This window comes from Heterodontus francisci, chromosome 27 (assembly GCF_036365525.1).
Source record: "Heterodontus francisci isolate sHetFra1 chromosome 27, sHetFra1.hap1, whole genome shotgun sequence".
Taxonomy (NCBI): Eukaryota; Metazoa; Chordata; class Chondrichthyes; order Heterodontiformes; family Heterodontidae; genus Heterodontus; species Heterodontus francisci.
In genome coordinates this window covers 20,892,773-20,918,354 of record NC_090397.1, presented here as the reverse complement: position 1 = coordinate 20,918,354, position 25,582 = coordinate 20,892,773, and the positions used below count along the sequence as shown (strand labels likewise).

The window sequence follows — 25,582 nt, the reverse complement described above, 5'->3', positions numbered from 1 at the left end:
TATTCCTGTCCAGTCTTCAAGAGGTCACCTATGGAATTTGTTTTGTTAAATTTACTGTATTTTTCATAATATCTGTTCTGACATCTTATTTCAATAAATTTATGCTTTTTGGTTTGAGGGTTTAATGTTACTATTTTTCCCCTTCATAAGATGTTGCATCCTCTGCAATAGCCAATATATCAATCATATTAAAATCTGTGTGTACTTCCTGTGTACAAAACCGTACTTCCTACTGTCACTATTTTTGTGTCAACCTTTTCCATTATGATTCTTATGCCCATATTTGCAATGGAAACTGTATTTAAATTTATCCCCTGGCATTGCACAATCAGGCCACCAGGTGGTGCTGCATTATGTTATCCCAGCATTCTTCAAAATGCTTTCTGAAAATATTTCAGTTGACATTTTTCTTTGTAGATGTTGGCAATTTCACTAACTAAGGTTAAAAGAAAATAATAATTCATACATCTAATTTCACTAAAATTAAATGATGAAATTATATCCGTTGAATTGCTTTGTCTTTATTTATTAATTTTACTTTTATTTAGAGATACAGCACTGAAACAGGCCCTTTGGCCCACTGAGTCTGTGCCGACCCATTTATACTAACCCTGCAGTAATCCCATATTCCCTACCACCTACCTACACTAGGGGCAATTTACAATGGCCAATTTACCTATCAACCCGCAAGTCTTTGGCTGTGGGAGGAAACCCGGCGAAAACCCACGCAGTCACAGGGAGAACTTGCAAACCCATCTTATAATGCCTTCTCTTTTTTTACTTGAATGTCTCGGCGTCTCTTCAAAAACTGGGCATGGCTGTGATATTTTTGGCCAGATTTCTGATTCTGTTAGCTGAATGTGTTCCGTGTGCTGGGTGGCTGCGCTCAGACTAATGTGGCAAATTTTCCAGGATGCTTCAGTATTGTTGCATCAGCTGCATTGATAGAATCTCAAAAAATTCTAGCAATTTTTGGTGTGTTCTAAATTATTTTAAGAAAAACTAGAGCATAATTTTCAAGAACTTCGCTTTAGACAAGATTTATGTTGTATTTCAAGACATAAGTTTTGTGTTGATGAAAAAAATAACAGTATACTGTTTGCACACCTGTATAGTTTGTTGTGTTTTTCGAAAAGCGCATTAAGCTAAGAGAGATTTCCTTATGTTAGTTCATTTTCCAAAACCAGTAAGCTAGTTGATTTTTGAAACTGACTCATTATTTCACCTGTGTTGTTGAGAGTCAGGAAAAGTAAATGTTCCAATTGCTTACAATTGAGACTATTTTCTACCACCTGTAAGGCAGAGAAACAGCAATAGAGAAGGAGAGTCTTTCCTTATTCTAATTTGAAAGTGAACAAAAACTCTGAGGGGAAGGTGGGTGAAGTGTCCTAAGTGCTGTATGTTCTATGTTCTACTCCTGCCACCTGTCTTTTTGGGAGGAATGTGTGGGGAAGAGTGGATGGAAGATATAGTGTGAGCTGAGTGAGGGAGGAGAGAAGATGACTAACGGGAATGAAAGGATGATAATGTGAAGGATAGCGGGCACAATGGGAGCAAGGTGGTGGAGGGGGATGTATGAGTAATTGGGGAGCAGCTGAGAAAGGAATGAAGTCACTTGAAACACATTTTCCCCCAATCCCCCATGCCAATGTAGCCACAATTGTAATGGAAATCCGGCCATCCATTTGTGCACAGTAAGGTCCCACAAAGAGCAATGGTGATTATGACCAGGCAATCTGTTTATGTTGGTTGAGGGATAAATATTGGCCAAGACACTAGGGCGAATTACTCCCTCTTTAAATATAGTGCCAGGGGATTTTTTACATTCACCTGAGGGGACAGAAGAGGTCCGCCATGGACTTGGACGTCGGGAGGGCCCGGCCCGATCCTCCCAGTGGCGCCGAGGCTCCGTGGTGCCCAACCCCCCGCCACTGGGTGACGGGACCCGAATCTAAATATTTAAATGAATAAAATGAGTAAATTTACATGGACTTACCTGCGATCTTGCGGGCCCACTGTGATCTTCTGGCGCGGTGGCTGGCACTCCCGCACCTTCAATGCCCCCGTCTGGGGAAAGGTGGCGAGACATTGGTGGGGAGGGGGGGAGGAGTTAATATTTCCTGTGGGGTTGGGAAGGTCACACTTAAAAGATAAGTGTTTGTGGGGGGTGGGCAAATAATTAATGCAATTGTTATTGGGGGTGGGAAAGGGGAGTTTAAAATTTATTGGGTGAATTTTGGATGGTTACTTCTTTAAAAATGTAAATGAGCTGGCAGGGCTGGCTGCCCTTTAGAAATGGTGGCAGCGCCTGCGCACAGGCAGCTGACGCCATTGCCGGGGACGGACAGTCCGTCCCCTCCACACGATTGGCGGGGGGGGGGTGGTGAGCGGGCTGCTCCAGTTATTTAATTGAGTTGCCATGTGGGAGATTGCAGTGGCTCTTCGCCATTTCTCGAGCCTGCCACCGAGATTGGCATTGGGCTCTTAAAATCCAGCCCGACATGTCTACTAGTGCAGCACTCCCTCTGCTGCACTGGCATGTCTGCCTTTTGAGCTCTGGTCTCTGGAGTGGATCTTGACCCCATAACCTAATAATTGAGGTGAGCATGTTATCAACTGAGCCGCAGCTAATACCTGAGAGACACAGACAATGGTCTCTGAATTAGCGGGTTGAATTTTATGGAGCTGGCGGGGGTCCTGATGCCAGGCCTAAAAGTGAGGGGAGCCCCGCCTTGGCCCTTTGGAGACCTCCTGGCACAATTTAACATCGCTCGGGCAATTAACTGCCTGGCACCAGGTGTGCCTTTAAGGACTGGGATCCTGCTTCCAAGAGCTGTCGGTCAGTCAGAGGGCCAGCAGCTCAGTAATGTCGGCAGCACCAATGGGAGCGGTGGCCACTGCTGATACTATAAGAGACCTGGGCCAAGGAGCAGCGCTGGAGCCCCAGATCCCAGTGTGGGAGGTGGGGGAAAGGAGGGTGGCAGGAGGAGGGAAATGGAAAGCAATGAAGGTGAACAGGGTAAAAGAAACAAACAGAAATCCCATCGGAGAGAACAGTGGAACTTCAAGATAGGCATTTCTGGAAGAGAAGTGGCAGCGAATTGAACACTAAAAGTAAAATACTGCGGATGATGGCAATGTGAAATAAAAACAAAGTGCTTTTGTTTCATGACATCTCTGCCATTTAATCTCGCCTGCCCTTACGCTATTAAAACCTCTCCCCACCCCTTTTGACGGCATGAAACCCGTCATATTTCTACCTCCTTTCAGTTCTGAAGAAGAGTCATACGTGACTCGACATGTCTCCACAGATGCTGCCAGACTTGCTGAGTGGTTCCAGCATTTCTTGTTGATACTGTTAAAGGACTGGAATTTGGGACACTATCATAACAGTGACACAGGATAACTGCCATCATGTTAAGTAATTGGGGAGGCCATTGTTACAACTAACCAGCCCCAGACCACAGCATTCACTCCTGTCAAGACAAGACAGAAACCTTTTTGTGCATATCAGCTCTGGAGCTTGGAATACCTCACCTTGGTGCAGTTCATTGTTCTCAGTCATAACATCAGCACTGAATGGATCTGTCTGGACCTGGCAGGTAACAGAGGAAAAGGATTAAAAGGTGCTCAGTGCTGACCATCCAGCAGGATGGCTTCAGGAGATGTGTTTATGATATTTTGATAAGAATCATCATAAAAAGGACAAGATCAAAGGGTTTGGCACTGCAGTTATGTGAACAAGGACGGGGACTGGTCATCTCAGGTCCAGGACTACAATCAACATTGGTAATGACCAGCCGTGTGGGTGATTGTAAGTTTTTCGGTCAAATCTTGAAGGGGTTTGTACTGTGGGGGCTGCAGTCGGAAGAAGGGTCAAAGTTGGTCACCTTGACTCAGGACCTACAATCACGATCGACTGGCTGTGTGGGTGATTGTAAGTGTTTTCAGCCAAATCGTAATGATCTTGGTCTGAGGGATTGGGACAAAAGCATAGTGTTTTTGCCTGAAATTTGTAAGTTTGAGCCAAGTCGTAGTGACTTTATTTTGGGTAACTGGGAACAGTGGTCAAATCGCTGAAGGGTTCAGCTGGGAATTGGGGTGTCAATTTTTAGTTACTGTAAGAGGCTTTGTACTGAGGACAGTTCTGTTTTATTTCTGTTTTAACTAACCATAGAGGTGTCTGTATTAGGGATATTATTGGATTCAATAAAACAACCATTCATGGTTAAGCCAAACCCTGTGTTGTGTGCAATTTTGTTCTTGTAATTCCTAAAGTCCAAGAACTATCGTAAGGGGGTGTGGGAATGGAACCTCTTACAGTTAAACAAAAGCAAAATACTGTGGATGCTGGAAATCTGAAATAAAAACAAGAAATGCTGGAAATACTCAGCAGGTCTGGCAGCATCTGTGGAGAGAGAAGCAGGGTTAACGTTTCAGGTCTTCAGAAGAAGGGTCACTGACCCGAAACGTTAACTCTGCTTCTCTCTCCACAGATGCTGCCAGACCTGCTGAGTATTTCCAGCATTCCTTGCTCTTACAGTTAAATATGCTTAATTTTTAAATGTCTTCTGCATTTATTTGAATTCTTCAATGTAAAATGGATAGCTAGAATGCAAAGTTTAGGATCAAGTAAATATTACTTGTTCCATTTTTTATTTGCTTGCATCTCAAGACTTGCCTCTTTGGTTGCACCCTTGTTTCTCTCCCACAACATCTTTTTTATGCTTATATTTTCTGTTCAGGCTTGTCCTGCGCTTTAGTGATTTGGCAAAAGGTATCACATTTTCTATGATTCAGAATCTGGGCCCTTGCATTTGCTGTAAATAGGGTGGGAGGCCAGGAATTAACAAATAATGGTATGATGGTGTAGCAGATATGTTACTGGACTAGAGGTTTGGTCTACTAATCCAGAGGACCTGAGTTCAAATCCCACTCTTGCAATTTGTTTTATTTAATACAAGCTGAATTCAATCAGGAAACAAAAACCTGGCAGCTATTTTGGAACAGTTTTTAGACATGGTGACATTTGGTGAAATGCTAAAAACGTCCGGATAGTGAATATCTGAAACAAAAACAGAAAATGCTGGAAATACTCACCAGGATGACAGGATCTGTGGTGTCACGGTCCCGCAAGGAGAAATTATGAACTATAGAATGAAATTATGAACAAATCCTAAACGAACACATTTCCTACAAAATAAAATGGTCAGGTCAGAGAGATCAGGTGACTTTATCCTGTACTGCTAATTCACATGGAAACTGCAAGAACCCTGAGCCAATCTTCATGTTCGGACAAGCCTTACAGAAGGCATTAAAATGTAAACAATCTGTGTTAATACTTCTTGCCAACGAATTGGGTTAACAATGCCATTGCAGACTTGACTCCAAACTCAAACTGAAGAGAATGGTTGTGAAAAAACTCCACCTTATCAAGATGCAATGAAGATGAGTGACACCCAAACCCCATTGTCTAACAATGGCCTCACCATCAGAAACCATTTATGAGAACAATGAGAGAGAAACTCTAGTCACATGACAGAAAGCAGGTTTCCGATAAGGAGTTTTAATAAGAAAGATTCTGTGCAGTCAAAGCCAGAAGAAGGAGAAGAAAGAGATAGTCATCTATGCCATCAAAGAGACAGGGCCATGTCTAAGATCACCAGCTTTGAACAACATGTAGGCAGCGACTGGAGTTTGTCCTTGAACTCCTTACCTGAGAAATCATACCAGGATAAATAAAAGCAAAATACTGCAGATGCTGGAAATCTGAAATAAAAACAAGAAATGTTGGAAATACTCAGCAGGTCTGGCAGCATCTGTGGAGAGAGAAGCAAAGTTATGTTTCAGGTCAGTGACCCTTCATCAGAACTGACCCTTTATCAAACCACGATTTTGCCAGTGACCTTTGGCTGGAATTTAAAAAGCAGTCTGCAGCAGCGCAACCGTCTTCCTAAACCTCCCAATTCTTTCTTCAGTGAACAAGGGAAAAGAATACAAGTCTGCACCGTTCCAAGTCTTCACCCTGGGGAAACACAAGTTAAACAGAGGACACTTTTAAACCATCAGACCTAAATGCATGTTATCTTTTAATCTCTGTCTTTTCTTGTGTGTGTGTGTGTATCTGCACGTGTGAGAGTGGTTGAAGTTGTGCACTTTTTTGGGTGTTGTATAATAAACATTTATTTTTTTTAAACTTACAAGAAAACTTACCATTTGTTTGTTTGTTGACCATTAAAATGCTCAGGGAATAAACACTTTTGTGATGGGCCAATTTGATCACACAGCTGGAACGGATGTTGGGCCATCATCAAGGTTGGTATCTGAGGTCCATGAGCGACCACGCCAACAGAATTGGCAGATCCTCAGGTACTAAGGCAGGACGCCAGACGGGTAGCGCAATGCACAAAGGAGGCAAGAGAGAACATCACGACAACTTGTTTGCAGCCATCCTGCTGTCCATTCATAGAGAGTGAAATATTAGCTCACCTTAAAGCCTGAGCTCTGTCGCGTCCTTTCCATTTGTGTTCCCTGTCTTGCATGCGGATGGCAATGTGCGCTAGTGCCCATGGGAGAGCATTTGTTAATGGAGGCTCTCATTACATTGGAATGTTAATGAGGACTATGTTCACATTGGCATTGTCCTAAGGGGGAAGGGTGAGGTCTACATCTCACAATTAAGACATAATGACTAATGGCTTTCAAACAATGAAGTCTAAAGATTTCAACAAAGCCTCTTTTAATTATTTAACACAAAAGGTATATACACCCGTGAAACCCAAAGTGTTTTTTAATCCATTTGCAGGTGCTCCGATGCAGTATGATCCCAGTGTCAGCAGCTGGGCTGGAGGCAGGCTGCTGATCAGGCAGCCCTTTGGCCTGTGATGACTTTGGCAGGCATCCTGTGACTGCCTGAGGTCTGAAATGTCCCAGGTGCCTGCGGGTGTCCTGGACTGGGACTCTCCTCAGGTGTCGCAGCTGCTGGAGCTGGGCTCACTGGCGAAGGTGCTGAGGAGCCAGCTGCCACACTCGGAGCGCCCTGTGGCTGTCAGTCTCTCCTCCTCCCTTTGAAGGCTGTACTGAGCCCCCCTGTTCATCAGAGAAGGACCAGGAGCAGCAGAATAATCTGGACTCCTGTTCCTTCTCTCGCCTAGCCACTGCTGTGCCGCACTCATGGCCAAGGTGATGGTGTGCAGGTCTGCGCGCATTTGTGGGATCTGGCTCTCCATGAGTGTCGCCAACCTCTCGATGGAGGAATCCATGTGCTCGCATGCATGAGACGTGGCAGCTGGCATGACAGGAATGGACTCCTCCATCGTCTGTTCATGGCTGCGCATGGCCTCTGGTATATCTGCCTGATTTTGTCCTAGCCTCTTTCCAACTCCAGCATATCCGGTGCTGTCAACACCAGAGGCTCGTCATCATCCTGGGGCTCAGCATTGGCCTGGCCACCCACAGTCTCTGACTGTTGGAGGCCTCAGCTGTCTCAGACTCCACCCACTGCTCATGCACGTGTGCAATGCTCTCACCAGCTTGTGACCCTGATTCTAAATCCAAGCGGCTACCCACCATGGTGAAAGTATCTGTGCTGGTGGAGGGTGCAGGAGAGTCATGGGACGGTGCATCCTCTTAAGTCATTCTCCTCCTCAGAGGTGGACGTCTGTCCTCCAGTGGTTGCAGGTCCCTGCGAAAGACTACCTGCATGAGAGAGCACAAACATATGGGGGTTAGGCTCTGCAGTTCTCCTGATGCCAACCAAGTGTTATGTGGGTCTCCAACATTGATGCACAAGCCAATGGGAGACAATTCTCATTCTCTTGTGCAGGGACTCCAATCTCCCCATAGGCTACTGAAAGGCCACCCTGGGTGCCTGCCTGCTCCAAGGCCTTTTCCTTGGCAGAGGTGAGTGGACATACATCTGGGATTGCTCTGCCTGTCCGGGACATCTCCCTCCTATTATGGGCCCTCTTGTCCTGTAAGAGGAAGGATGGAGATGGTTGAGAATGGCACAGAGATCAACATGACAGTTCAGCTCTTTTCAGCTCCTCAATTTGATGTCTCATGCCGACACTCGCTGTCATGGGAGTTAAGTGGGGTGAGATATGAATGAAGGTGGCCTGTGGCCGAGAGACATCCATGCATGTGTCAGGAAGTGACAGAACCCTAGGCACTCAGGTAACTTCGCATCACTGCCACCCTCCCCATGTTGTGTTCTGGGTAGTCACGTGCTCTCCTCAAGAAGGAGACTGATACGGAGCACTCAACCCTCTTCCTGCACTGGACTCAGTTGTGTTGGGTGATCTCCACCCATGCTTGCTTGGTCAGGCGGGAGGACCTCTTCTTGCCATCGCAGGGGAAGAGAACCTCCCGCCTTTCGCTTGCAGCCTGGAGGAGAATCTGCAGGGAGGCAACACTGAACCATGGGGCCACCCTGTGTCTTTGTTCTGACATCATCTTCTGCCTTCCTCGGGGGTTGGGGGGATACAGGACACAATAAGACAGAGTTGTATGCTGCACCATATCCAGGACAGGAGTGAATGCAGGGCTGGCAGGCCTTTAAATATGGCGCCAGCACTTGCTCCGAGTCATCTGACACTATACTCAATGCATCACCTCTTGCCCCTGCCACGTGACTGGGGGGACCTGCGCCTCCAATATGCAAAATGGGCACCCGCTGCGTAATCTTGGTGGAGTGGATGCCCACGTGACGACGGGAACAGGCAGTGGGCTCATTAACTTCAGCCCGATACTCCAAGTGTGGTAGCCTACCCAATGTGTTGTACAAATTCAGCATCACTATTTTTATAATCAGTATCACTATGAATGGAAAGAAGGAAAGACTTGCATTTATATAGCGTCTTTCACAAGTTCTTTACAGACAGTTATGTACTTTTGAAGTGTTGCAATGTAGAGACAAATATAAAACTTTAGAATCTCATTTGTGTTTTGCTATTTTATCTGCACTCCAAACTTTAATTGTCTCCTTCCTGCACCCCTTAAGGTTTTGCTTTTCCTCCACTCTGTCAGGAATCTTAACGTTTAGTCTAAATGCACTACTTCAGATTTCTCTGCATTGATCTGCACATCCACCCATCTACCCACTCCAATTGTCCTTCTCAGATCTCTTGTATTGGTTCTTACGGTTTGCTGTGATATCATGGATAGACTTCAACATCATTCCTCTTGTCTCTGTCCAAATCATTTGTGTGAATGGAGAGCAGAAGAGATGCCAGCATCGAGCCTGAGGGCAGACCACTACCTACAGTCTGAAGCTGAGAGAAATCCTCTCTTGTGTTTAATGGGAGGCTGCAGTTGAAAGGCGCGCCCCAGGGGAGGACAGGCTTGGAGCTGCCCCGCCTCCTCGCATCAAAGTAACCGAGAGTTCGAGCCGGAGCAGCAGCGCTGAGAGGTTGGTTAATATCAATATATAACATAGCAGGAGCAATTTCCTCTTTAATTGTTGGATGCAAACTTTTCAGTTTCCTAGTTTGTCTTCTTTTCGCTGCCTGAGTGAAGGTTTAAAGCGGCTGTGTGTTTGATTTTTATTTCCTAATTAAACACCAGAAAAGGACTTCGTTGACTGTAAAGCACTTTGGGACGCCCGCTGGGCATGATTGGTGCTATACAAATGCAAACCTGTTTTATAAATCTTAATTTTTAAAATCGTATTTTCCCATATTTTCTAGATTCCTGATTTGGAAATGTCCGAGTTGATTAACAGCGAGGTTTTCCTCGCCTATTCCACATACACCACTATCGTGCTGCTGAAGATGCTGTTAATGGGACCCCTGACAGGATATTTCAGGGTGACTCGTAAGGTAGGATCCAACAGCTGGAATTAAAGGAACTGAGTTAAAATGTCAGCTAAACAACCTCCCACCCCCCGCACACTTTTGTTTCTTTTAGCTATTTCCTGAAAATTGCATGCAGACATGTGTTTTACATACCAGGAGCAGTATCGGGCATACCTAAAATGAGGTACCAACCTAGTTAAGCTATGAATAGGTGCATGCTATAGACAGAGCTAAGCAACCCCACAACCAACGGATCAGATCAGAGCTCTGCATTCCTACTACATCCAGCCATGAATGGTTGTGGACAAAAGAACTGAATTCCAGAGGTGGGAGTGACTACCCTTGATATCAAGGTAGCATTTAACCATGGCATCAAGGAGCCCCAGCAAAATGGAAGTCAATGGGAATCCAGGGGAAACTGTTTGGAGTCATACCCAGCAAAAAGGAAGATGGTTGTGGTTGTTGGTGGTCAATCATCTCAGCTCCAGAACATCACTGCAGGAGTTCCTCTGAGTAGTGTCCTAGGCCCAACCAACTTGAGCTCCTTTATCAAAAATGGGGATTTTCGCTGATAATTATACAATGTTCAGTACCATACACAACTCCTCAGATATTGAAGCAGTCCATGCCCACGTGCAGCAAGGCCTGGACAACATTTAGGCTAGTGCTGATAAGTGGCAAGTAACATTTGCACCACACAAGTGCCAGGCAATGACCATCTCCAACAAGAGAGAACTAACCACCCCCCTTTGATGCTCAATGACATTCCCATTGCTGAATCCCCCACCATCAACATCTTGGAGGGGAGGGAGGTGTCACCATTGTTCCGAAACTTAAGAGGACCAGCCATATATAAACTGTGGCTACAAAAGCAAGTCAGAGGCTGGGAATTCTATGGAAGTAACTCATCTCCTGACTCCCCAAACCGTGTCCACCATCTACAAGGCGCAAGTCAGGAGCGTGATGGAATACTCTCCAATTGCCTGGATGGGTGCGGCTCCAGCAACACTCGAGAAGCTCGACACCATCCAGGCCAAAGCAGCCCACTTGATTGGCACCTCATCCACCACCTTAAACATTCACTCACTCCACCACTGGTGCACAGTGGCTGCAGTGATTCCCATCTACAAGATGCACTGCAGCAACTCACCCATGGCTCCTTCGACAGCACCTTCCAAACCCTCGACCTCTACCACCTAGAGGAACAAGGGTAGCAGACACAGGGGAACACCACCACCTGCAAGTTGGAAATATATCACTGTTCCTTCAGTGTCACTGGGATAAAATCCTGGAACTCCCTCCCTATTAGCACTGTGGGTGTACCTGCACCACGTGGACTGAAGTAGTTTGAGAAAGTGGCTCACAACCACCATCTTAAGGGCAATGAGGGATGGGCAACAAATACTGGCCTTGCCAGCGATGCTCACATCCCATGAATGAATAAAAAAAAAATTTAGTGAGACGTCTTAGACCTGTGGCTCAGGGATTTAGGCTGCAAATTCAAAGAAGGGTGTGTGGATATCATGTACTTACTGTTAGTGCAATACTTCTAGACCTGATTCTATCTTGCTGCTTTTCTATTGGGGTTAAGCTGGTTCCTTCCAACCCTGCTCTATGTAACTATCATTATCTTATTCGTCCATTGTGATTGACTCCCAGCTCTGAGCTGTATATCCTGCTTCAGCTAGTGCTGTTCTCAGTAGCTCCACCCAACTTAATCTCTATGAACCTTGGGTATCTTATGCAAGCTGCTGCTTTGCTTTCCCATCTCACAGCTCCTGCTGTGTTTTTGGGCTGATTGAAGAGCTTATGGTAATGCTGCTGCTGGCTGGACTTGGCTTTAGTCCTCTGCCAAGTCCCTTACTTGTGCTGATGTGTTCCCTTCCACCCTCTGGGTGCTTCCTGGTGCTGTCAGCCCCAAATTTCCTTGTGCCTGCTACCACTTTCCCACCTGTCAACAGAAGGGCTTTGCTGCTGGCACCTCAATTACCAGACAGAATATTGATTTCAATTTAGTGAAATTTAGGAATATGAAGGGGGTGGGGGAGCAGGGGGGCGTTGGTGAGGTGTTTGGGAAGACTGATATCTCAAAATGGGACAGGGGAATTTGGGCCACAAAATCCTGAACTCCCTCCTCAATGTTAGCACAATCTGGGTTCCCTCACAAATTCAGTGAAACTCACTCTTTCCCAATCCATATGGAACATGGTACAAAGGGGCATAGATTTAAGGTAAAGGGGCAGGAGGTTTAGAGGGGATTTGAGGAAATTTTTTTTCACTCAGAGCGTGGTTGGAATCTGGAACGCACTGCCTGAAGAGGTGGTAGAGGCAGGAACCCTCACAACATTTAAGAAGTATTTAGATGAGCACTTGAAACGCCATAGAATACAAGGCTAAGGGCCAAATGCAGGAAAATGGGATTAGAATAGATAGGTGCTTGATGGCCGGCATAGACACGATGGGCCGAAGGGCTTGTTTCTGTACTCTTATACCCTGATGTCTCCCAGCTCCACATCTACAGAAGTAGACACCTCTCCAACCCTCAGTGCTCCCAGGTGGCAGTTTTCGCTTCTTTCCAGCTGTTCAAAAATCTTGTTGTAATTCAATTCATTAACTACCTCTCTGACAATTAGTATTCCCTTAGTTTTCCCACATTCCTGAGTCCAGTGTAATGCATGATTTCATCCTACCCCAGGAAGCTCTTTCTCCCACATGTTGCCAGGACATGATCCTTTCCTTCTTGCTGCCTGTGCCGCCCTGCCCCTCCCCATCCCATAGAATTGGCAGATTTGATAAACCTGATGTGCCTAAGCCCAGTAAATGTGTATTCCTAAACTCAATAACGCCCAGAGTCCTGAACAGTCTTAGCATGCCTGAAACAGTACTTCCAAGCCAAACTGTTACACCACATTTACTCCCTTGAATTAAACCCAGGACCTCTCCTCCCCCAGGCTGCTACACACCACCTACCTTTGCGATCATTATCTTTTCTTTTTGTTTTTAAAAAGTCAAAATCTAGAAGTAGCATACATGTGTAAGACTATCTATAATCTCACCGACTTACATTTTTCATAGAAAAATTGCTAAATCAGAGAATCTGTCCCTCAAAACAGTAGTAACAATCCAGACTATCACCTAAGAAAAATGCTATTTGGCTTATTTAATCAAAGTAAATCAGTAGCCATCATAATGGATTGTATATAAAATGAAACAGTGGCTGGAATTTTAAGCTGCACCCCGCCCCCCCCCACCAAGAGCAGGAAGGTGGTGGGGGTGGGGGGCGTAAATGGAGCAGGGGGCCCTTCATGACCCAATCCCGCCTCCGCTACCACTTTACGCAGGGTGGGGTGGCGAAAAACGGCTTCCGCCGCAGGCTAATCAAGGCCCTTAAGTGGCCACTTAATGGCCATTTAAGGGCCTCTGCTTGCCACAACGGGGATTTTACCTGTGGCTGGTTGGGTGGCCCAGGCCCAAGAGAAGCCACCTGACAAAAGCAGGCGTCTTCCTGATGGCCTGGGGGCAGGGGGTTGCCCTCATGATCAGGCACCCTGTTTCCAATGGAGGGCTGACCCGGCTGCCCCAACCACCCCCAGCACCCAACACGCCCCCTGTCCCCCCAATTGGCCACGCTTGCCTGGCCAGGGCCCAACCGATTACCCCCAGTGAGGCCCCAAAAACCTACCTTCATTCCGGGACTGCCCGACATCTTCCGTCTTGAAGCTGGGTGCAGTCCCAGCAGTGGCCACCGCTCCCGGCGGCGCTGCTGGGACTATGGGCTGCCGGCCTGCTGATTGGCTAACAGCTCCATTAGGCGGGACTTCCTGCCTCAGTGAGGTGGAAGTCCCGCCTCAGTGAGGTGGAAGTCCTGCCTCAGACCAATTAAAGGCCTGGGGACCACAAAATGCAGATTGGATCCCTAGACCAGGCGGAGGCAGGTTCGCCACCAACTTTTCAGTCGGTGGACAGCTCCCATCCGCCTCAGGAAAAGTTCTGGCCAGTGTGTCCTTGGACTGAAATCACTGCTATATATAATAGGCAATTTTTTTATTCATTCATGAGATATGGATGTTGCCGATTTATTACCCATCCCGAATTGCCCTTGAGAACATCGTGGTGAGCGGCTGCCTTGAACCATTGCAGTCTGTGTTTTGAGCAATTAACAGGTTTTGTCTTTATATCACGTGCCTGAGCTAAAACTTCCATGTGCCCCTAATTTTGTGCATATTTTGACATGGCTGCTTAGTGTACTTCCTGTATTGTTGTGCAGGTTAATCAGAACATATACTGTTTTGTGATGATCCACCTGTTATATGAGATGGATATTTACATCTTTATAAATCCCCTTCCAATAGGGGCGAAGTGACTTCCTTGCTCAGCTAGAGCATCCCTTTAAAGCCATTGTTATCCACTCCCTGCTGGGAGAAGCTCTACACAGATGTGCAAGGTCAGTTAGAGACTAATTGCAGGTGTTTTGGAAAGTCTGTATCTCGATTGCACCTGCTCTTAAATTCCTAGCTCCTCCTTTTGGGGCTGGAACATTAGGTTATTAGGCTCAGCAAGAAGCTTGTTTTCAGTTGTGATTACTTTATGAATGATATTTGAGCAAATAAGGTACTTGTGTGATTTGTGTGCATGAAATAAGAGTTGTATGTGCATATCATTTTTAAAGTGGTGGTACAACCAGTTAGTTCTGGATTCAGAAATAGATCCTGGCTCTATCTTGTGTTACACGAACTGAAAACTGGATGTCTTCCAGGAGACAACAGAAATTTAGCACCACTTTAGACTTGCATGTCACAAGAAATGGTTTCTACTATGGTGACCAGTCTACTTATATACAGATGTGGTTCAGTCCTTTGGCAAATAACAATTTATAACCAATTTGTGAACAGGCATTTGTCAGTCAAGAAGATGCTTGGGCACATGGTGCAAGGAATGAAGAAAGCAGGAAAATATTAATGAAGACTGATCCTGAAGTGGAGCGTGTGAGAAGGTGAGGCTTGTTATGGTGTTGGAAAAAAACTATACTGACTTTATTGTAAACATTCTTATTTCCATAATGCTGCTTTCCTGTTTTTCATGCCCACAATTAACGTCATTTTGTGAGTATCAGTTTTATATCAAACTAATAGTTGTTTGCACCTGGAATCACTATTACCTATTTAGTATGTATCCTGTGAATGTTAAGTGCTTTGATTCATTATTCATCTAAACCCATTTGGTAAACTATAATAAAATGTGTATCTTCCATTGAGTTAACAGGTGAAGGGTTGACATTTTCTGCACCCTGAACAGGCATTTTGTGTATTTTTTATATATGGATAAAGTTCTGGTTGGCATCCGTTGGTTCCATTTTGGCAAGTTGTTTTAGCTGGTGGCAGACTCTTGAGTGACAAGCTCTGGAATTGGATAATAGTGAGTTGAATTTCAATCCTGTAATGCTATGTGAGTTGACCTTGGTGTTCTTTCTGTTGGTCTCCACTGCAAGCTGTTGGGTTTCACATATATATGTGGTAGAAACTTGTACGTGTGAAAAATGACTCGAACTACTCTCTTCCTCAATCACTTCTATAAAGCTGCTTTTGGTCACCTGTCCTATTTTCTGCTGCTTTGGCTTGGTGTGAATTAGTCTTTTGACATCCCTGTGAAGCACATTAGCATCTCCTTACTATGTTAAAGGTGCTCTATAATTGCTAGTTGTGCTTTAGATAGTGCCACAGTTGCAGCAGCTATGGGGAGGTTGACTGTGCTTTCTTCAGACGCTGTCAAATTTAACTAGCGGTTATAAGTTTTGCCGTGAATATGGATGTTAGCTCCATAATAGAAGCAATCTGAGATTTAAATGGTCTGTAAATGTCCAGGGCTCTTCAAGATGGTGGCAGTCACTTTTCAGTGCGAGGCAGCTCATGTGAGTGATGCCCCCTTCATTCTTGTAATTCTATTAAGACCTGTTTTCATTCTGGTATTGCTTAAGTGGAATCTAAAACAGAGGAATGCTCTTCTGACTTGTATTATAGCCTGAGTGTTGCATTAACATTTCCCACTCTTTGCTGTTCTGTCCCATTTAAGCAGCTTGCTGATCTCCAGTTTCCAGATCTGATGAAATAGCTCCACCTGAAATCTGGACCTTTCCTCTATATTATCAAACAAAGAGATTCCTGCTGGCTAGTTCCTGCTTTTATTGCAGCTTGCAGGATTTTCAATTTTAAAAGGTTCATGCTTTTTTTTGGGGAGATCTTTTTGCGGTTTTGTGTCTTGCAGATAGTCCTTGCCAAATGGTGCAGCCTGCAAGCATGTTGTTTATATATCTTCTAGTTGGCCACAGCAGCAAAGGAGAATGTCACAGAGGCCCCACTTTTAGTCATTTACAGCACATGTGATCATTCTGCAGCTAAAGCTGCTTACACACACAGGCGGTCTGCAAGATCAAACCCGGTGGTTTGGACTGTAGGATTCGTCACTAATTAGGCATTGGCTATATTTGAACTAGTATATCAACTGGAGGTAACATCTAGGTTCCTTAGAAGAATTGACCAAACAGGGTGCATGGAGCTAAAATAGTAACTCTGTGGATTAGACACTGCTTTAAACTGGATAAATGTGATAAGTCTTGCACCTTGAGTAGATTCTGCAAGGTGACTTATTGCCTAATGTCAGGAAGGACAGTTATTGACAGGACCAGCACTCGGGTCTGCTTGGTTGGTCTGATTGTGTATACTACTATGCACATGGTTTCATTCAACTGAGTGTCTACTAATCCTCTGTGAGCAGAGTTGAAGCACTCTGGGGAGCAGTATTCTGCAACAGAATAACACATGGCAAGCCTAGAGTTTCTCAGTGTCTGTGCATTGGCTTCACAAGTTGAATCAGCGAGTCTGCTGATCAAATTATTTCTTGTCCACCAGGAATGAGGAGATTTGAAAGCTTAATTTAAGATAGTTAGCCCCTGGACGGAGATTAAATGCTTCGTAGCTCAAGGTGTGGTTTGCATTCATCTACAATTCATTTCGCCATTACTAATACTAAACAGGGAAAGATTAATCCACAGATGCTGCCAGACCTGCTGAGTGGTTCCAGCACTTTTTGTTCTTATTTCAGATTTTCAGCATCTGCAGTATTTTGCTTTTATTTATGAAAGATTAATATTGAATTTTCTCCAATAATTGGGTAGTAATGATATAAGAAAGATGTTACCTGGCAAAGTTTGGAGCTCTTCAAACAAGACTTACGCTGCTATGAGCATATGCAATTATGGGAAATTCATTATTAACCGATGATTAAAGGGCTTGACACATTGTATACATGTAAATGTTATTTTCTAAAACCAATTACCCAAGTTTGGTATAAGTCATTACACTAATTTATTCGACTTTTTATAGAATATGTTTACATTTTGGTTTGGAACTTTAAATAAAGGCACCCCACGACATAATCCTTTTTAATGGGCTTTATTAATAATTCAAGGATTCAACAATGAAATGGGCTGTAGAATTCTGTGACTAGGCTATCTTGAATAAACCATATGTTATAATCTGAGAGACCCGCCCTGAAATATATCCTAACTGGTCTGGTGCTATTTGCCTGACTACGCTCTGGGGTGTACTTGCTCATAGTCACTCACTTTTAAAAGCTTAAGGTCCTACATGTTTGTGACCACCATACTAAAATCATTTAAAAATAAGTCCATATAAAGCAAAATCAATGGACATATAGCAGTCTGAAAACCAGTGACAAGGCAAATAATATTCATTTGTACCAGTTGCCTAATTGAGTGTATTCTTTCCAAAAAATTACCATTGGCTAGTTACACAAACAGCCAAAAAATTAAACCTGGTTGAGAGAGTTTTTTTTTACTTTGTCCTCCCTTACCCCCGTTAATTCTTTGTTTTCCCAATCCATGGATTCTACATTCCAGTATTAATTCTAACTTTTAAGTTCATCAATTCTATTTTTCAGTATGAAATTACATTTTAGTAATTCATCCCATATTTCATTAATGTAAGGATGGAATAGTTAACTTCTGATTGATCAAATCTTAATCTTTGCTGCATGTTTCTGCTCCTTGCAGATGTCATCGGAACGACCTGGAGAATATTGTTCCATTCGTTGGCATTGGTCTGCTGTACGCCCTCACTGGCCCTGACCTGAGCACAGCTTTACTGCACTTCAGAATCTTTGTTGGTTCCAGGATCTTCCACACCATTGCTTATCTAGTTCCTCTTCCCCAGCCATCACGAGGCGTGAGTTGGTTGGTTGGTTTGGGAGTGACCTTTTCAATGGCTTGTAGAGTGCTGACGACAGGAATGCACCTTTGAATGAAAGCAACAATTATTAACACAACATTCTGTATCTAAGTTTTTTTTTCCAGTCCGCTATTGCATTTATTGAAATCAGTAATCGTTTTGAAGCAATTAAAAATGCAAGATCTGTGTTTAATAGTTGAAAATGCAGGGGGTAAGGGAGGACAAAACAAAAAAAAACCTCTCTAAGCTAGGTTTAATATTTTGGCTGTATGTGTAACTAGTTAATGGCAATTTTTTGTTGTTTGTTCAAGTGAAAAATCCTGCTTTTATATTGCAGTTATTGAGAATTTGGTATTTGTTGGCTAGCTCCCAGGGTTAATATTGTTACATCAGTCTTGCCACACTCCATGACAGATTCATAGATGCACTTTTACCTGTGGGGGCTACAGAAAGCTGTTTTAACACCAAGTCAGGAATTGGCTTACAGTCGGCAAGCTTATGAAATCCAAATTAAGTGTAAATGCAGCTGACCAGGCAGTTCGTTTTACATCTCGTCCATGTATGGTTCACATTTGGCACAAGAGTGGGTTAATATTCACACTTAGTTAAGGGCTAGGGTTATTTAAGTCACCTGAAGGTGCAGAACTTGCTTGTTGGGAACCTGACTCTCTAACGTGTCTGGTATTTAAACAGAAAGTGCTGGAAATACTCAGCAGGTCAGGCAGCATCTGTGGAGAGAGAAACAGAGTTAACGGCCAGAATTTTATGCACCCTCAAAGAGCGGGTTGGTGGCGGGTGGGGGGAGGCGTAAAATAGAGTGGGGGGGGGTGGGGGGGGGATCTTCCCAACCTGCTCCCGCCTCTGCCGCCGAAAAACAGCCTGCCCATCCCAGGCCAATCAAGACTCTTACGTGGCCAGTTAACGGCCACTTAAAGGCATCCGTCCGCTGCCACAGGGAATTTACCCTCAGCCGGTCAGGCAGCCCAGGCCTGAGAAAAGCTGCCTGACAAAAGCAGGCGACTTTCTGATGGCATGGTGGGAGGGGGCCTTCATGATCAGACACCCTGTGCCCAACGAAGGGCGGCCCCCGATGCCCCAACCACCCCCAACACCCAACATGCCCCCCCATCCCCCACAATCCCCATTGCCTCTCCGGGGTCTGACTGATCACCCCTGGCGAGGCCATCCTTCCTCTTTTTCTTGAAGCTTGGGGTTGCAGTATACTAAATTGTAAGTACAAGTAGATCACTGTTTTAAGGCAGAAATCGATAGATTTTTGAATACTAATGACATCAAGGGATATGGGGATAGTGGGGAAAAATGGCGTAGAGGTAGATGATCAGCCATGATATGTTTGAATGGCGGAGCAGGCTCGACAGGCGGAATAGCCTACTCCTGCTCCTATTTCCTATTATCCTATGTAAATGGGGTACAATAGTTAAAAACAATGTACCTTGTAAATTCTAGTGCTGTTGAGTGTTCTGTCATTTGAGCATGGTTGTGAATTTACGTTGCTGAGCAACAACCACTGTTATCAGAAAATGACAATAACCATCATGAACTGGGACACGTGCTATGTACCCTCAATCTAAATGCTGAAGTACCCTTCTCAGTCTAACAAAACCATTGTGGCAAAAGTTGTTAGATTAACACTGGTGTTAGGTCAGCCATCTTGAATTTGTTCTAACAATGTACAAAATACCCTGCAATTCATACTGTATTGAAATAGTTCACTGCAAATTTAATTTCTCTATGACCTTTTGACCTTTGTTTGTTATGCATACATATTGCTATCCTGTCCTTTAAAAGGGATCTACAGTGCAAATGTGTAACTGGTAGATGGTGCGGTTTTAGTGGTAGTGTTACTGACCAGGTTTATGACCCTTGGTGTTACCACTCAGTACTTTAGAGAGGAGGTGGCAAGTAGCACTGACCAGGACCAAGAGTTTGCAGCTGAGGTAATGATTAAATGTGATGCAGGTCTGGGCTGGTACTGATAGTGGCAGCTGCTGATTGACACTCTCTCCGTGCTGTCTAAAATGGGGACAGAACCTGGTGGATGGAGAGTGACAATGGAAGATAGGTGGCTGGTCTCTGGAGATGGGGTGAAAGGCAGCAGTATCAAACAGCTCAGATGTTTCGATCTTGCTTTGACAGTTGAAGTGTTGTTTTATCTTGGAGGCAACAATTAGTACAGTATTATGTCAGGAATGTAGTGGTGTGAACTTTCTGGTTTAGTGGGTTCAAAGTACGTTGTTCTGATCTGATGTCTGAATAGTACGAATTTTAGATTAAATAGGGCTGACTATACAATGTGACAAAACAAGAATGGCCCCAAACATTGCATAGCCACAGATTGGGGAGCACAGAGTTTTAAAATGTACCAAAATCCTGCATGATGTTGTTTTGAAATACTCTCTCAGCCCTGTTGCTGTGCTGGTCTGTGTATACTTTGTGTTGGAGTGAAACCTTTGTATCTCTTGGAAACTTATATGTTGCTAATGAACAAATAATGTGTACAGTACACTAAACCTTCACCTTTATAATGGGTGAGTGATTACAAGAGAACAGCTCGTCAAAATGTTTAAAGCAATATAGTAAAATCCAGTCTGTGAATCTGTAGTTGCATGTTCTGTAAGAAATGCTGAGAACACAACAGTTTTGGTGATGAATGGAGAGAGAACCAGTTAAGTAGAAGTGGTCTGTAACTGTCATAAGGCACAGTGGGCTTACACAATAAGTAGTTTAGGTCATTTTAGATGATCCCAGATAATACCTACAGTTGGCCATAGCCGCACTCTTTCTCCTCCCTGCACCCCCCCTCCCCCCCCCTCCCCCTCCACCTGCTTCACCAGCACAGGGAAAGAAAGCTGGGACAGGATTCCTGGTGCAGATCACCACTCAGCGAACTCTGTTAGAAGTGTGTGCAGATATTGGTGAGGACAGGATGAACATGATGCTACCACTGTTGTATAGCCTGTTGCCATTCAAGTGACTAATGGTCCACTTGTACCAGCAAGACCGCATCAATGGTACTGTCCCCCAGCAGGGATGGCAGGGAATAAAAACAAATGACACTTAAGGCATCTATTCAGTTGTAATTGAACAATTTTGCTTAGGCAGAACTTATTTAATATTGATATTGTGGGTTGGTAATGAGTTCAGCTAATTTTAATAACTATTTGCATGTTTGCTTTAAAGGGGCATGTGGTTTCTGTACTTTATAACAATTTTTCTTACAATCATACATTTCTCAATGCATTCCATTTTTTGTATTAATAAAAACTTGAAGTAAACCTGTTTTGTGTGATGTTTTAATAAACCAAACTTACTTTTTAGCTGAATTTACTTGGGTACCAGTGGGAAAAATGTCAAACTACAAATTTAGTTCATTACAAGATTTATAAGTGGTGGGGGAGAATGGTTTATTATGAAGAGAAGTGACAATGAAGTATTAGAAAGCTGAAAGCATAGCCTGATACTGAGTTAAATTGTATCATCTTTAACAAATCATATCCTCGTATAATTAGTTTATTGATTATATTTCACTTAAATTTGAATCCGTTTTCACCTCAATAAGGTATGGTATTTGGCAGTGATTATGCTAGAGGCATTCTATAACAGCGCCCATCAAATCCCCATTAAACATTTTGTGATAATCGTATTTTAAACAGAAAATGTTAGGATTTAGAAATTGAAGATAGGTTCCAGGAAAACACTCTGATATTCAGTGAAGACTGATTGAGAAAACTCGACTGATTTTCAGGAAAAGGAAGATGGAGAATTTGGTTAAAGTTTTTAAAAATCTTAGGTTAGTGGGGTAAAACTCAACAGTTCACTGTGCTGAGCTAGGAGAACCATGCAGAATATAATTACAAGCCAAAGAAATGTGGAATTATTATGACTTGAGTAGCCTTTTCAATGTTGGACTGAAGCATAATGATGCTCACCCAATCACCAGAAAAAGCATCTGAGCCAGAAAGAGATGGACTGTAAAACACGCTCACAGCTGAGTGGGAAAAGGAGCTAAGACTACAAAATACAGCAGGTGAGAAAAACATAAACGAGAGGAAGGACATAATGATATTGTGGGATAGAATGAATGGTGACAATATAAAAGTTATCTCATTCATTGGTAATCAAGAGCAGGTGTTTGAAAGCCTTGGCCAGCTAATGAGTGTCAGCAAGAGTTGGGGCAGCATTAGACGCATCATAGTTTTGAGAAGCAAAAAGAGATGGGTTATTTGAGAAGTTCGTTGAAATACTTGTTAATTTGTACTGTCCCTATATTGTGAGGAATTGTAATTTGGTCTGGCAATGAAACGAAAATCTTTTTTGGGAGGAGGTGGTGAGACACAAAGATAATTCTTTCGCAAGCTTATCTGGATATCATGGGTGAGAGACTGAGGCTCTGCAGCTGCTACAGAGCCTTGCAAAATGCAAATGTTAATATGGAACTGGGCTCATTGTCCCACAGAAATCCTGTTGGTATGCAAGTAATGGTAAATTGCTGTGCTGATACTTTTCTGGGGTTTGAGTGATTGTATCCCAACATCGTGGGATCACGATATGGATTCAGGATTGTAAGCGCAATTTAACGCTAATTGAAGTTATGTTTTATAAAGGGAAGTGGGCCTTGACAGGATTCTGAGTAACAGCAAATTTCATCACACAACTTTCTATCATTACCCTTTTGTACCCTGGTTATCTTCCCAGCTTATTACATGTGTAAGTATTAGGGTAAGGTGTTTGGCGACAGTCCCTAGTGCTGGATCACACATAAACAGTGACTAGGAGGGAAATTGTGTATATAATAGGCAATTCTAGGTCTAGACCTCCACTCACAAGGACGTAAAAACCCATGATCTCCTACCCATTAAAATTAATGGGTGGAAAATTATGGGCTGCATGCCCATGATATTACAAGATGCATTTCTTCTCCCCACCAATTCTCTTAAGTTGTGAAATCAATTGTGTGATGTACTAGTGGGATTGTTATTGAATGTATGTATCCTTTTATTTTCTGATTGCCTTCCAAATATTTTTTGAATGGGCTCAAAAACACTAAAATGACACATTTAGTTTAGATGATATTGTGCAGATTAGCTTGTTTACATTTCAGTGTGGCACTTGCTATCTCTCTACAAACTGTGAGGTTGAGGTCTGAGCTGGGTAATTGTAGAGAATGAAGTGCAGCTGTTAAGACCTCCTTTTACATTGGGGCTCTGAATTGCATCCTGCCCACTGCAGAAGAGCTCGATCTGTGTGTGCTTCCAGACACATTTGGGGACCATAGTCCCTTGCCAGTCCTGGTAATTTTTAAATTCCAAGTCTGACAAGCAGTATCCACTCTCTGAAAACATTAAAAAGGACCGTAATCTCTCCAAAAATGTCCAGTGAATTCAAATGTCCACTTTTAAAAGGGAGATATACTCCGAACTAGTATAGCACAACCTATTCAATGGATGATCTTGCATTGTGTCCTGGAATAGTTGCACTGTTGAATTTCTGCTATAATTGGTGGAGATAAACTTGATAAATTGGAACATGTGACTAAAATTGGTTTTATTGGTCTCAAAGTTTGAAATAATAACGTTTGTCTGCAGTCGCCCCTGATCTTTTATCCAACAGTCATGAGTAGTCCTATAGAGTTGGCTAAAATCAGGTCCAGAAATGCTGCTAGTGGCCAGTTTTAAAATCCCCATTTCATTATCTGACTATCTTCCATAGTTTCTTTATGTTGCTGAGCATTTGCAGTTTTCCCCAATATAAGTACTGTCCATGTGAAAGAGGGCATTACATTTCTCCAATATACTGTTGTGTGTTGCTGTCTTGTCTTCAAGGGGTCACCTATGGATTATTTTGTTAAATTTACTGAATTTTTCATAAATTGCCTGCTCCTTAGATCTTATTTCAACAAATTGTCTATGCCTATGGTTTAGGAGCTTTATTTTACTCAGTTTTTTCCCCTTAAGGTGTTGCATCCTCCGTAGTGGTCAGTATATTAAAATATGTTGGTACTTCCTATATACAGAACCTTACTTCCTATTACTATTTTTGTGTCAACTTTTTCCATTATGATTCTTATATCCAGGTTTATAATGGAAAATGCCTAATCAAACTCATTGCCTGGAATTACACAGTCTAGCCACCAAGTGGGTCTGCATTATATTATTTCAAAATTCTTTCTGAAAATATTAAAGTGGACATTTTTTTTAGTAACTAAAATTGCTAATGGCTCCAAAGGTTTAAACAAAATAAAAATTAATGCATTTAATTTCGATAACATTTAATGAAATTATAATTTTATCCATTGAATTGTTTTGTGTCTTTCAATGTCTTCAAATTTTTACTTGAATATCTCCACTTTTCTTCAAAAGCTGGGTGTGGCTGTGCTATTTTTGCCCAGATTTGTGGCATTGTTTATTGATTGTCTATCAGTTGTTTAATTATATGTAGGTGGAGGGTGTTAAATGGGGTCTTTCTTGAGCAGTTAAAAGGAGGCACTGAGATTGGTGTAGGTTTTGAGTGAGGTGCTACTTGTTTGTAATCCACTATACAATAAATGTGAAATGGAGTAAAGATAGGCTCCAGCATCATCATCCACAACAAGCTTTCTGGAATTTAATACTGTTCGCTGAATTTTGTCTGTGTAGTGTGAGCATATGCAGTGTTACTAATTTCCTGGGATGCATCAGTATTGTTGCATCAGACACACTGATGGAATATTTCTCTTGATCTTTAGTAGTTTCTGGTTATTTAAAAAATTTGAAGAAAAGCTAGAGCACACATTTCAGAAGTTTCTCATTAGGTAAGACTTGTATTTTTTTTAAATAGGTTTTGTTCATGAAAAAATAATAGTTGATGGTTTGCATATCTTTGTAGCTGTTGTTTTGTGCACTTTGGAAAATGCATTAAGCTGAGAAAAACACATTTCCTCATGTTATTAGTTCAGCTTCCAAAATGAAAATGCTAGTTGAATTTTGAAGCTGACTCATTATTTCACCAGTGTTGTTGAGAGTAAGGAAAATAAATGTTCGAATGGCTTACACTTGTGAGACTAAGATTCTCTTTGCTACCACCTGTAAGACAGAGAAACACTGATAGAAAGGGAGAATCTCTTTCCTCATTCTAAATTGTAACTGTGTTGAAATTTGAAAGCAAATTATGACCTCTGAATGAATCTAATAGGACAATAGGGAGGTAGACGAGAAAGGCAGTAAGTGAAGTGTCCTAAATACTCTTGCCACCTGTCGTTTGGGAGGAATGAGTGGGTAAGAGTGGATGAAAGGTACAGCACGAGGGAGGAAAGAGGATACAGCTGCTGAGTAGGATTTTCAGATAGATAAAGAGAGAACAACTAATGGGAGTGAAGGGATGATAGGAATGTTAAGGATAGAAGGTACAATGGGAGTAAAAGGATGTGAGAGTGATCAGGGAGCAGCTGAGGGCAGAATGAAACCCCTGAGAACCAAATATTTTTTGCAATCCCCCACTGCAAATGCATTCTGCAACCATTGGTGGCTTTCTTTCATGTTGCAGCAC

General features: G+C 43.1%; 1 protein-coding gene across 1 annotated transcript; it reads left to right on the top strand.

The window, feature by feature from the left end:
- Positions 1–9,309: 9,309 nt before the first annotated feature.
- Positions 9,310–21,324, top strand: LOC137384685 (microsomal glutathione S-transferase 1-like). Its single transcript, XM_068058961.1, has 4 exons — positions 9,310–9,409; positions 9,687–9,818; positions 14,687–14,787; positions 17,863–21,324. The coding sequence occupies exons 2-4, from the start codon at positions 9,702–9,704 to the stop codon at positions 18,107–18,109; spliced, it is 465 nt and encodes a 154-aa protein (XP_067915062.1). The 5' UTR covers positions 9,310–9,409; positions 9,687–9,701; the 3' UTR covers positions 18,110–21,324.
- The last annotated feature ends 4,258 nt before the right edge of the window (positions 21,325–25,582 follow it).

Bases quoted from the DNA above. Each gene is read 5' to 3' on its own strand.
- LOC137384685 (XM_068058961.1), top strand. From the start codon at position 9,702: ATGTCCGAGTTGATTAACAGCGAGGTTTTCCTCGCCTATTCCACATAC. The intron at 9,819-14,686 runs GTAGGATCCAAC...ATTTGTGAACAG, and splicing joins ATTTCAGGGTGACTCGTAAG to GCATTTGTCAGTCAAGAAGA. The intron at 14,788-17,862 runs GTGAGGCTTGTT...TGCTCCTTGCAG, and splicing joins GAAGTGGAGCGTGTGAGAAG to ATGTCATCGGAACGACCTGG.